Here is a 12,697-nt window from a genome sequence, read left to right as displayed (position 1 = left end):
TGTGAATGGCATGTTAGCGTATACGCGTCAATGTTATTGTTTTCGTGGTGAAAGGCTGACAGTTTTATTGCGACATCCAGACTACATTTGTATTACAGGAATGTATCCAGGCAGCTTATAACAGGTGGGAAGACTAGGATAAGCCAAGAAGGAACATATTAATTTTAACAGACATGAAATATTAAAATTCACTTTGCATGTCAACCATGCGCGAAATTCCAGCGCAATAGATCGTTTTGTTTTTCACAGTTTACTTATGTTTCCCGGGGGACAAGTCATTAACAAAGAGCGGATATCACTAAAACGAGGAATGGGGCATGGGAAAATGGACATGGGAAATTAAAAATTGGAATTGCAAGATGGTGACAGGTGAATGAGATTTACAGAATTTTGAGATTTAATGTCATTTTGTATATTTGATGAGTTGATAAGGCCAACCGAATCTCTCGGTGACCAACTTTATAAATTTTCAGCCCAAGGGATAAGTTTTCACTCCCCCTACCCTCCTACCACCAACACCTGCGACGTAGCACCACGCTTTCTTTAAAAACTATCACCCTTCGTTATCCTTACACACGCAGAATACAGTCAAACCTCTCTGAAAGTAGCAGTACGCAGTCCCCTAAGTCCTGGCAAAATCCCCATAGCTATTTATTAAAAAAAATCGTCTTTAATACGGACAACGGACAGTGAATCTCGACCCAAGACAGCAAACACGATGACACGGCCAGAGCTCCGTTCAAAGTGAAGTCATACAGTGAAGCTTTAACGGAACTTAATCCTGTTTCCTCGCTTTTTACAAAACAGGGTGAATCCAAGCTAACTCGAAAAGTTAAAATGGCTCTGAATCCATTCCTTAGAATTTTTTAAACTTAGAATAAACATTGAGATATGTATAATTTGAAAAGCGGATTCGGAGTTTGATATAAAAAAGAGACATGCGAGTGCTGTCCGTAAGAATATCACAACCTTCTCAGATGAAAAACTTAAATAAAGTCTTATTTTTATAACAATTATTAGAGTTCAACAAATGTGTCTCAATGATGTTTATTATAAAGTAGTAGCTGAGATGCACCTTCAATACGACTTTATACGAGTTAGAGTCAATTTTAATGCTTTCAGCGAAGCCTTTAAAATGACGCTTAGCTTGGTCCTTTCGGTGTCCGTGTTTACAGAGAGATTAAACTGTATATGTTACATGGTGGAAATCATCTCGTCTCTGGTAGCTGACAAATGTACTTCCGACATTAAATCCCAAATACTCAGGCGCAAAGAGTCAGATAGCAGCTACGTCTTCAATGTTTCGTACTGATTTAATACGAGAGATCGTGCACGAGAGAAGTTGAAGCCCGTGTCCTGCAGCGCCTCGTCTTGCAATGCACTAGTTACCATTGGATGGAGGGGAAAAATACGGAGCGCGGGGGATAGCGCGGGGATCTCCATTTCTCGTTCTTCCCGTCCTCCCATACCCCCTCTCATTTTTCCCTTTTCCCTTTTCCCTTTTTCTTTCCGATCTTTTACTTCTGAACGAGGCTCGCATTATTTGTCGGTCCCAGTCCTACTCTTCCCAAACAACAACACTGAAAGCTGCGCCATTTTGAAAGTTGCATCACCAGAGGTTTTATTCCTCATTTTCGCCATCACTCAGATCATTGGAGATCAAAATGGGAAAGAATCGCAAGAAAGGTAAAGGGAATTTAATGTAGCTTTGTTTGTGTTCTTGATTTCACGCATCACTGACAGATACACTCGGTTTTAGTTATCCACGTGGTACATAATTAAGGTTTTATATACATATGTCTTCTTATTTTTACTTTTTTATTTTATTTTTATTCATGTGTTATATAATTAAGCTTAAGCTTATGCCTTTTTTATTTTACTGGTATAACGTATCAGTTTCTGAGCTCATATCCACTGTTAATAGCGCGTTTTATAAAATATCAGAATGTTTAGTTTTTTGTTGTTGTTTATTAGTTCATCCCAGTGCTTCTAGAGCTGAATTAATGATGATGACAGTATCAGAAATAGTGAGTCACTTGATTACAGCACATGAAAAGGGGAATGATGTTAATCTCAACAAGTAAGTAACACTCCAGTATTGGGTTATTCAATGCAGTCAAGTTGAGTCACGGGTATTCAGAATGGCAGAGGAAATCATTGTAATGCATTATAGTAATTTAGATTTATATTGTAATAGTAATAAATTTATAATATTTTTACAATAACTGTCAAAATTCATGCCGTTCTCTATAAGAGCACAGACAATAAAAATGGCATCAGATGTAACGCCTATGCTTACTCAACAGAAATTAAAGTAAAGCCAATTTCACTCATATGTTATAATTTGTGAAAAACAAATTGACAGCAGTTTCTATGGTCTATACTCTTACAGTCCCTAAAATGATGCAGTAAAATGTTCAAAACTTGGAAGTGAAACCACTCGCCTGCAGCTCAGGTTGAGTTTTGAAAATTTTAAAATGTAATTTTATTGTCTATAAGAGTATAGACCGTAGAAAACTGCTGTGAAAAACAGTGCACCATAAGGAAACCAACTGTTAATCTCTGCAATCAAGAAAATAAATAAACATTCTTTCAAAGTGACAAAGGCTAGGTCATTTTTCTTAGTTGCATTCAAGCATGTATACATCAGTAAGTTTCCCTGGCAAAAGATTTTATTCATGGCCCGGTCAAGTCTGGCCATCTCCAGTAAAAAACAATATAACCACTTTGTTACTATGACCTTCCAGCCAGAACAAACACTCACATTCATTTTGTTGTTTGCAACTCCTTGTTAATTTGACCTTCCTGTCAGTTCAATCAAATTTTTATGGCTTGGGGATGGCCCGTTATATGTAGCAGGGTTCCATTGTTCTCTGTTGTAATTAAATAGAGAGAATTTTCCTCAAAATGCTCTCTGAAATTTATAATAAGAACAGTGAGAAATGAAATAAAGTATCAAGATGAAAGATGTTGACAGAGAGTTAAATTGAAGAATGTAAATCTTCGCTTTCATGGTTGAGATGGGTTTTAAAATTGCTCTCATTCCATAAGAATCAAGGGACAAGCTGCCAGAAAGTATGGTCTGTCATCACAGCCAAGACTTGTTGATATCATTGCCGCTGTTCCTCCTGCTTATAAAAAGGTCAGTTCCTGTCATAAAAATTATTGTATCTAGAACATAAATGCTTGATTCTTATTGATTCTGTACATATGGATGTCCCATTGTAGTTGCTGAATAATAGTTATTATTAATTTTGTAATTTGACAATGTTAGAATAAAACATTATTCTAACATTGTCAAATTGGATTCCTGTAATTGGGTGCTTACAATCAGGTGTGCTATAAGGGATTCCTTTTTTTCACTTTTCCTCAACTGTTTTCAGAACTGATGGAATGGTTATATTCCTTACATGAGTAGGATTTTCATTAAACAAATTTTGTTTAAACACAATCAAAATACTTAACATTAGCAAACAAAAAAAAAACATGCTATGTATAATCAGGTTTTCTGTAACATAGGTGACATAACGCAGGTAACGAGGAAACAGAAATGTCTAGAACAGGACCTTTTTGTAAATAGGCAAATAAGTCAAGGTAACATTTTATTTGGGAGTTTCTGTGTCCAGTCCAGGTGACCAAGAGTTCTGATCCAAATAAGGAGACTCCCATGTAATCTGTGAGACATGTGTTATCTAAAGTATTTATATTTTACCTTGTTGCAATTTAACTTTAATCTTAATTTTTTAGGTATTACTCCCAAAACTAAAAGCCAAACCAGTGAGGACAGCCTCTGGAGTGAGTTTCTTGTAATTGTCATTGGATTTTTTCTTAGCAAATACAGCAGTGGAAATTAAAGTTATTTTGTTTCAAGGGGTTTTCTTAAAGAATGAAACAAACCGTTCTCATTTAGTTTAGGTGGAAAGAATGAGTGTAGCTAGAGTGTCATTAAAAATTTGATTGTAGGGTGATGCATTGGTTGTAAGTCATGATTGTATCAGTCTTAATAAAAATTAATGAAGGAGTTGATTAATTAGGTTCCATTCACTTTGCTGAAGCATTGTGCACACAATAGTTTTATGGATATGTCAACAGCAAGATTAATAAAGACAAAGAGAGAGAAAATGCATGTGGTACATGTGTAGCTCTGTGAACATCACTGTATTTGTGGAAGGAAGCTATATACATACACTACAAAGTATTTTGTCTCTTTCCTATATGGAACATTTGAAAATACCAGGATTGTTTTATTTTGTCCATATCAAGTGACTTTTGACTGAACTGACAAGAGTGTTTGATTGTTGTCATTGTTGTTACAGATTGCTGTTGTTGCTGTCATGTGCAAGCCTCATAGATGTCCACATATCAACATGACTGGCAACATTTGTGTGTAAGGTTTTTTCACTTACTTTTAACTCTTTTCCAGTTTAATTGTATCTAAATTATTTAAAGGACAGCTCATGGTCAAGTTTCGGTATTTCGGTATGTCATTGTCTTGCCACACAGAATAAATTACAAATAGAATAGAAAAGATAATAAATAGCTAGTTAATATTAAATTTAAAGTGAACATACAACTTGGAAAGAGTGACTGTGGTGGGGAAATCTCTGAGAAGCAAAGCTTATGAGGAAAAGAGATTTCCCCCCACGGGCAATTTAAATACTACTAGGCGGCATTTAAAAGAAAAGAAAAGACGTATATTTTAAATAATGTAAGTGTGCTTAGATAAGAAGATAGATACAAAGTATTACAGTGTGCATTCCCAGAATGGATTTCCCTTTGAGCTTAAGCACCCCTGAATTCTGGGGATTCACCCAAACAATCCATCGTATTGTTCAAATTAGAAACCCATTGTTGTTTACCAAAACATGAAGTGTAGCGTACTGTTGAATTTATTTTAGGTACTGCCCGGGAGGACCTGACTCAGATTTTGAATATTCCACACAATCCTACACTGGATATGAAGTAAGGCATCTATCAACATCTTTAATCTGCAGATGACAATTTGATAATTACATTATAATTATTTTCATTTAATTAATATATAGGATAAGCGATCTGGCATTACCTATGGTATTTGATTCTTTCTATTTTGTTGTTTCAGCCCACATCAATGAGAGCAATCAGAGCAAGATACAACCCTTATTTACAAACAAGACACAGGATAGACCAGGTGATAAAGAGAATAAAATTATGATTTAATGCTACCAGTATCAGAGTATTTTCTACTATCCCTATATTTGTGATTTCTATGTACACCAAGAGTTAGATGCAGCTTGTGAGCATACTTTTATAAGAATAAGAAATACAATTTATTTAAAACATGGCTTTTGATTTGAGCATTTGATTTTTATTTCAGCTTAAACAGCTTGGTCACAGTGTTGACAAGGTGAGATACACTAAGCATGACATTAGTGCTTGTGTTTTGTAGATGTACAAGTTACAGTTGAATATCTTAAGTGATTGCTTATATAATTGTGTAAAATTTTGTTTTTAATATAGCTTTATTTCAATACTTCACATAACACATAATCTCATAATACACTATCCTTATTACACTTTTTGAAGTACAAAATTAATTGACCCCCCCCCCCCCTGCACTCCTTTCTCAAAATAAATAAATAAAAAAAGAGTTGTTATGAAGATTCAAAAATCGCCCACTTTTCTCTTAAAAAATTCCATATTGTTAATAATTGTGTAAAATGCCCCATTTAGAATTACTAGTAAACAACCATTTTCTGTAAGTGGCCACCTTTTCTGTTCCCTTGGTTGGCTGCGGATGAATGATTGTCTGAACAACTTATTTGAATAAGTGCTGCTTCAGTATCAGGTTTAATCATGTTGCATCCTTTAATATTCTAATGAAGTTCAATTGTTCTATCAATCAAGGTTGAGTTCATTGTGATGGGAGGAACATTTATGTGTCTGGATGAAAACTATAGAGACTTCTTCATCAGAAATCTTCATGACGCACTCTCAGGACACACAAGTAACAACATAGACGAAGCTGTCAAGTATGTTGTCTTTTCTGCAACTTAACTGTTATAAATTTAGTTTTGACAAGACTATCATTGATACTTTCAGGACAGTTTTCCCTTGGCTAGTTGATTAGTTTCCCTTTTAAAATGACCTCTGTCTCAGGTTGTTTGTTCTTATGTTGCAGAGAAATTAGATAGAGTTCCAGGATTAAACAGATCAAATGCTAACCCAGTGGCTAGACTACTGACCTGCTGGAAATGCAGGAAGTAATTTTTGTTGTTTTCATATTTCAGATATTCTGAAAGAAGCAAGACAAAGTGCATTGGAATCACCATAGAAACAAGGCCAGACTACTGCCTGAAAAAACATTTAAGGTGGGAGTATGTTCTGAGGTAACAGGGTGTGACATTTAGGTGCTACTCATTTGTACTCATGGAAAATGTGACAGTTGAGGCACTTCTTATACATGTATGTATTGTGAATGTTAGTTAAAACTCACAAAGTAAAACTGACAACAGTTTCCGAACTGGATAGTAAGCCATCAACATTATATTATTATCCCTGGAGTAAGGCTGAATAAAGAAACCTTACCATGACTAAATCTTGAGAAGCATTAATTTTAATGCAAATTTCAACTGGGAGTTTAAAGTAAAAAAAAACATGTTTGTTTGTTGGCGTTATTTTACAGTTCAATGCTGATGTATGGATGCACTCGTCTGGAGATTGGTGTACAAAGCGTCTATGAGGATGTAGCACGAGACACAAACAGGTGACTTACATGAAGATACATACAAATGATACTTACCAGTCAGGAACCCGTGACTTGTGTGAAGTTTATGATTTTTAAGCTATTACCGCTTGCATAAGTGACTGGTACTTTGCACCTGAAATGTTCAGTGAGTTCTTAGAGATGGCTTTCTTAATTCTCAAACTCATTAATGATTCATGAAGAGAAAACAAAAGGAATCACTACCATGAACGAGATGTGGAAAAGTGATCAAATTATCACAAAATTTGGTGCACTTTTGCTTTGAATTTCTTCAAGAATTATTAATGGTTTGAGAAGCTATGTCAAACAGTGGAAAGAGTGTTTGATCCAATTTCCAAACACTTTGAACTTGGTTTAAAAAACTTGGCTTGACAATTTTCAAACCACTTCCTGGTGTTTGGAAATCGGATGAAACACTCTTCCTCTTGTTTGATATATCACTTCAATTAAACTCATCCTTTGAGGTAATGATCTGTAAGCAAAACATTTTTTTTGTCATGTGAAGTGCTGAAATAGCCTGGAAGGCTGCCAGTGGTGATAGTGATTTATGTAACACAGAAACAAGAAGGGTTGCATTGTATGATGCCATCAGGGGTAGTATATCCCCTCTGACATGAAGATGACAATAACAACAATAATTATTGTATCTAATGCCCCATTCACAGCAAAGCTAAAACACATTTAAAAGCTTTTTAGTTAAACACAGTTTAAAATTGTTTCCTTCATAAAAGCTGCTTTCGGAGTTTTGCCGACTACAGATTTAGCACAAATGAAAGCATAAGTAAAATTTAACTTGAATCCTATATCAAAGCTAATGGTTCAGCTTTTTGTTACCAATTTTCTTTTTGTTAAACCTGGTTTTATTAAACATGTTTTGTTGGTGTGAATGGGGCTCAAGTCTGTTAATCTGTTGTCCATCAGATCCATCCATGTATGCTTGATTCATTGTAGTTTGCATGCGATATGAGCTGATCATAGTGTTAACTGTGTTCAACTTTTTTTCAATCAGAGGCCATACTGTCAGAGCAGTGAGTGAGTCATTCCATTTATCCAAAGATGCAGGTTTTAAGGTGAGTTGTTTTCAGCTGCAGGATTCATTAAGGACGGTGCCTACTAATACCGAAGTATTTTTGTGCGGCTTATGACTATGCGGGAAAAGCAGATCTCAGCAAGGCCTATTGGAATCCAAAAAGAAAATTGGGGGCAACCAGGCATTTTTCAGAGATACTTAAGCAATAATATCTCTAAAAGACGCCAAAATATAAAGCAATGTATGGGATTTTTTCCTAAATTGAAGCTTAATTATCTCTGAAAAATGTCTGGTTACCCCCAATTTTCTTTTGAGATACCAAAAGCATTTGCTAAGTTCTGCTTTTCTCATATAGTTTTGAACCGCGCAAAAATATTCCTGTATTAGAAGGCACCACCCATAGGAAACCCGAGTATCTCGCGATGCGCAGAACATATGCGCAGTAACAATACTAGGCACCGTCCTTAAGTCATTTTACTTGATAAGTAAGTTTTCAAACATAGCTGTGGTAGCACATCCAGTCCGTTATCCTGACTATAAGATCACAAGTTAGAAAAAAAAATTCAACATAAAACTGTCAGACACTGCGAACCCAATTCAGCAAAAGCCAAATATAACTCAGTTATTCTACTTTTTCACAAGGTGCAAGAGCACAAGCACCATATTGCACTACAAGAAGGCTTGTACCTCAGAAAACTTACATTAGCTAATAAACTTCAGTAAGACTTATGTATCCTGCCTTATAGGTTGTGTCCCACATGATGCCTGATCTGCCAAATGTTGGATTGGAGAGAGACATTGAACAGTTTATTGTAAGTGAATTTTCTTTCGAATAGTGAACATAATTCTATCACATTACTGTTTTTTTTTTATTTGTCCCTCCAATTTCTTACTTTTATATTACAGGAATTCTTTGAAAATCCTGCATTCCGTGCAGATGGTTTGAAAATTTACCCAACTTTAGTTATCCGTGGTACAGGTTAGTAGTGATCCCTTGTACATACTCTGCTTGATATACAGTCAAACTCCATTGTCCATCAGAAATCTGATCCTTCCTTCCCCTCCCCACCTCTCATCACCCCACTTAAAAAACAAGCTGTTCACTGGTCAGAAGTAACTTGTTAGTATTTTTAACAACACATCAACAACTTTAATTTAGTTATAACTGAGCTCAGTATTCAAAGGGTTCCATTTGCATGTTGGCATGATGGAAGTCAAACAGGACTGCTACATGTAACTAGCAACTGTCCCCTTACAAATGGGGTTGTTTTTGTTCCTGTACAGGTTTTGGTGTCATTGCAGTTAGTTTATCTAGAACAACTGTTTACTTACAGCAGTATCCATTTGCTCAGTGTCCCATTAAGTTTGTTTTAGTAACGGATCATTATTATGACAATTAAGCAATTTGTGGGGTTTGTTAACTCTGATATACATGTATGTTGTGTTGTAATAGACATATCATACAATTCATACTGTAATGTTGTGTGCAGGTTTATATGAGCTGTGGAAGACTGGACGGTACAAGAGTTACCCTCCTAACACACTGGTGGACTTGATTGCCAGGATACTTGCCCTAGTACCACCGTGGACACGAGTGTACAGAGTTCAAAGGTAGGAGATCATCATACCTGATTTTGCATGGAAACTAAGATGATGATGATGTTTGCCCAATCATCCAGGCTGTCTTGAACTCATGATCGATTTTACATTTCCAAAGGTGCTGCAAATGCTGTGAAACTTAATAAAGCTTGTTAACTGTTATGAATTTCTCCAACAGTCCTTCTGCTCCTTCCCTGCTCTTACACAATGCATGTCATGTGTGTTGCTGTTTTTTTCAGGGACATACCAATGCCCTTGGTGACCTCAGGTGTGGAGCATGGGAACTTGAGGGAACTGGCACTAGCACGGATGAAGGACCTAGGAACACAGGTAAAATTAGAAATTCTCCACACTGATTGCCAGCTATACTGATTTCCCAGCAATATTGTATAGACTCAAGCCTGTTTCATAAGATAATTTGTTAGAAGCTAATGCTCAGAAGGAAGGAGGCCTGGCTGTGAAATGTTAGATATTCCAGGCAGCCCTCAGGTGCTCATGCTGGTAGGTGAAGCTTACCAGCTGTCCAGTTACAGTTGTACAGTTTCTACCTTCAACGGCTGTAATTGGTTACCTTCTTTACTTATCTGCCAATCATGTACACTGAAATGGATTCTGTTAGCATTTTTTCCCAAACCTATTTAAACTGAATATATCACTAGAAAATTGAGCACCCAAAAGTATTGATTATCTTGCTAATTCTGTTGTTAGTGCCGTGATGTGCGCACTCGTGAGGTTGGAATACAGGAGATTCACCATAAAGTGCGTCCTTTTGAAGTAAGTCCAATATTGACTATTTTGTTATCTCACTTAAACTAAATTAATTAAATTAATTATTAGTTAAATTAATGTGCAAAGCAAGGAAGCTAAATAAACCATTAGGTTTTCTTGTTAGCTCCCTGGCTAATTTAGGTTCTAGATAGCAGGCAAAAAAGAAAGAAAGAAAAAAATGAAAAAGCAAAAGGAAGGAAGAACTCACTGCCCCTCCCCTCCCTACCTGTGAATTTATGTTATTAGTATCATCACTTAGTCACATCTTTTGTGTATTTACAGAAAGTTGTGAAATATATATAGTTAAAGGTGCTTGTTTTTTCCTGTAGATTGAACTTATTCGCCGTGATTATGTGGCAAATGGTGGATGGGAGACGTTTCTGTCGTATGAAGATCCAGAGCAAGATATCTTTGCAGTACTACTGTTCGGTGTCTAGTCTAGTGCACTTGGAGATGACTTCCTTGATTTAACTAATCGTAAATCAATCAATCAATCAATCAATCAATCAATCAATCAATCAATCAATCAATCAATCAGTCAATTAATCAATAGTATAGTATAGTAAATCAATCAGGTTTCCTTAATTATGTGCAAATATCCTGGTGGGCTTATTAAGGCTGAGAAAGTGTTCAGAGGAGACATTCAGACCTGAACTGAAGGGAGGTTGTTCAATCGTCAGAGAGCTTCATGTGTATCCTTTGCTATTAAAGTACCCAATGTTTAACTACAAATCGAGGTATGGGGAAGGAGGGAGAGGAGTCGATTTGTTGCCCCAGAATGTGGATTCTTCTTAAAAGTCAACTCCCTTGCATGTCTAGCCTACCTCTCTCCCTGTCGCCACACTGCCATTTTTGTCATTATATTAATTTCCAGGGACGCTTTCAATTTAGCCTCAATTTTCGGTTCAACCGATTGAATTGGAAATGGAACGCGCGGATCAGACGGAAATTTTCTGGAACAAACGGATAACCTTTGGAGATACTCCACTTTTTCGTTGGAACATAATTTACTGTTGCATTTACACGAGATTTCCATTTCTGTTTTGCTGTCCTCTTACGTCATCACGTGCGTTTATGATCTACCAATGAGATAGTAATTTTTGCAACTGCTTGACCAATCAGCATCAAGTTCAAACTGTATCTGGGATTGGAGGAGTCAAATTACTAGCTGCATGCATAAACCAATAAGTTGTTCCCTAGGTTCTTGGCGCTTTGGTTGGTTGAAATGGCCTTTGTGATCCTTGACAGTTTTATCACAGCTATGGAAGTGTGGTCCCAGTCAGTGCACGTGATCCATCCAAATTTCAACATCAAGTAAGTTCCCGTGTGTGAAATAGAGCGGGTTTTAATTAACGCACCCAAACCATTAGAAAAAAGCATACTTTGCATGGTTTCAACTAATCGCATCATGTGTCACACGAATTTCCCGCGCCCAACACTGGTTGAATGTTTTTGCTGTGAGCTCTGATTTGTTCATGGTTTTACACAGCTCTTTAAGCGTGAATGTTTTTTAACAGGACTTTTTCGTTGTTTCTTAGGGTTTTGGAATGCTATTAATGGAGGAAGCAGAGAGAATCGCTCGCGATGAGCATGGATCGGTGAAAATCGCTGTTATTTCAGGTATTATTAACAGATTTGTCTTACAAGTCGATAAGGATTTAGGCTGAAAACAGAACAAACCTGTAGAACAACGTCAAAACATTATTTCTTTTCTTTTTTAATGCAAGCTTTCGCGTAAACAATGACAATTTTGTTTTGTCGTAACGGCTTTCACAAGAGGATGCAATTCCCTTCTTACCCATACAATTCAAGAGTAAAATTCCTTTTGATTTCTCTCAATTGTTTCTCATGTAGGAGTTGGAACAAGAAATTATTATCGTAAAATTGGTTACGAGCTGGAAGGACCATACATGGTGAAGAGTTTGGTTTGACTGATACCAACATGGTGAGATTAAAAATGTCACGCCAGTACCCCGGATTCACAGCGCGTCACGCGCATAAGGAGCCTTGGAGTCAACATTTGTGGCACAATCACAAGAAGTGTGCGCAGCAAGCTATTACCAACTGTTGCTGGTATTTGAGAAGAGTACAGTTATATCTTACATACACAATGATTCGGCTAGTTTCTGGTTCCTGTCAAGTCGTGTAGAAAATTTTCCAGGAGGAAAGGTACTGATGAAAACCGAGAAGTTTGAGGCGAAAAACTGAGAAACATTGCAGTACCCCGTGGAAGGGACTGATTTTTATTTTGTATTATTAATACTGTTTTTAGCAATCAGTAACAGTGCTTCTCAATCCTAAATGTAAGGCAATGAAACCGGCCGAAACCGTTGGCAGTCCAGTGAAATTCCCGTGTGCGCGCTAATCTAGTCGGGCGCAAGACTACCGAGGGGCATGGGGTGAGGTTCCCACTCCCTCGTCCGATATTTATCTGCTCTACTCCCCACCCTGTCAGCAATTTGATGCTCCCTCCGTTTAGCCACTTCAGACAGTTATTCGGAACGCGCCCAACACACGGAAATGTAGGAGACAGTGAACATTCTGGCCACCAGTTA

General features: G+C 36.9%; 1 protein-coding gene across 1 annotated transcript; it reads left to right on the top strand.

Moving 5' to 3' along the window:
* Positions 1 to 146: 146 nt before the first annotated feature.
* On the top strand, positions 147 to 12,420 carry LOC146452867 (elongator complex protein 3). Its single transcript, XM_085097277.1, has 22 exons — positions 147 to 1,686; positions 1,975 to 2,080; positions 3,052 to 3,142; positions 3,748 to 3,795; positions 4,317 to 4,387; positions 4,899 to 4,962; positions 5,102 to 5,170; positions 5,357 to 5,386; positions 5,887 to 6,011; positions 6,270 to 6,350; positions 6,665 to 6,745; positions 7,755 to 7,815; positions 8,522 to 8,587; positions 8,682 to 8,754; positions 9,266 to 9,386; positions 9,614 to 9,704; positions 10,083 to 10,148; positions 10,472 to 10,552; positions 10,743 to 10,834; positions 11,402 to 11,456; positions 11,681 to 11,762; positions 11,997 to 12,420. Exons 1-22 carry the CDS (start codon positions 1,665 to 1,667, stop codon positions 12,071 to 12,073), a joined length of 1,653 nt encoding a protein of 550 aa, XP_084953403.1. The 5' UTR covers positions 147 to 1,664; the 3' UTR covers positions 12,074 to 12,420.
* Positions 12,421 to 12,697: the final 277 nt, after the last annotated feature.

Source organism: Pavona decussata, unplaced genomic scaffold (assembly GCF_977016875.1).
Source record: "Pavona decussata unplaced genomic scaffold, jaPavDecu1.1 SCAFFOLD_366, whole genome shotgun sequence".
NCBI classification, from domain to species: Eukaryota; Metazoa; Cnidaria; class Anthozoa; order Scleractinia; family Agariciidae; genus Pavona; species Pavona decussata.
This window is presented reverse-complemented; position numbering and strand designations above follow the sequence as displayed.

What these genes read in the sequence shown, in the direction of transcription:
- LOC146452867 (XM_085097277.1), top strand. Translation starts at nt 1,665, where the DNA reads ATGGGAAAGAATCGCAAGAAAG. An exon ending in CGAGTGTACAGAGTTCAAAG is followed by an intron (nt 9,387 to 9,613) that starts GTAGGAGATCAT and finishes TGTTTTTTTCAG; the next exon opens with GGACATACCAATGCCCTTGG. An exon ending in ATCGTCAGAGAGCTTCATGT is followed by an intron (nt 10,835 to 11,401) that starts GTATCCTTTGCT and finishes GTTTTATCACAG; the next exon opens with CTATGGAAGTGTGGTCCCAG.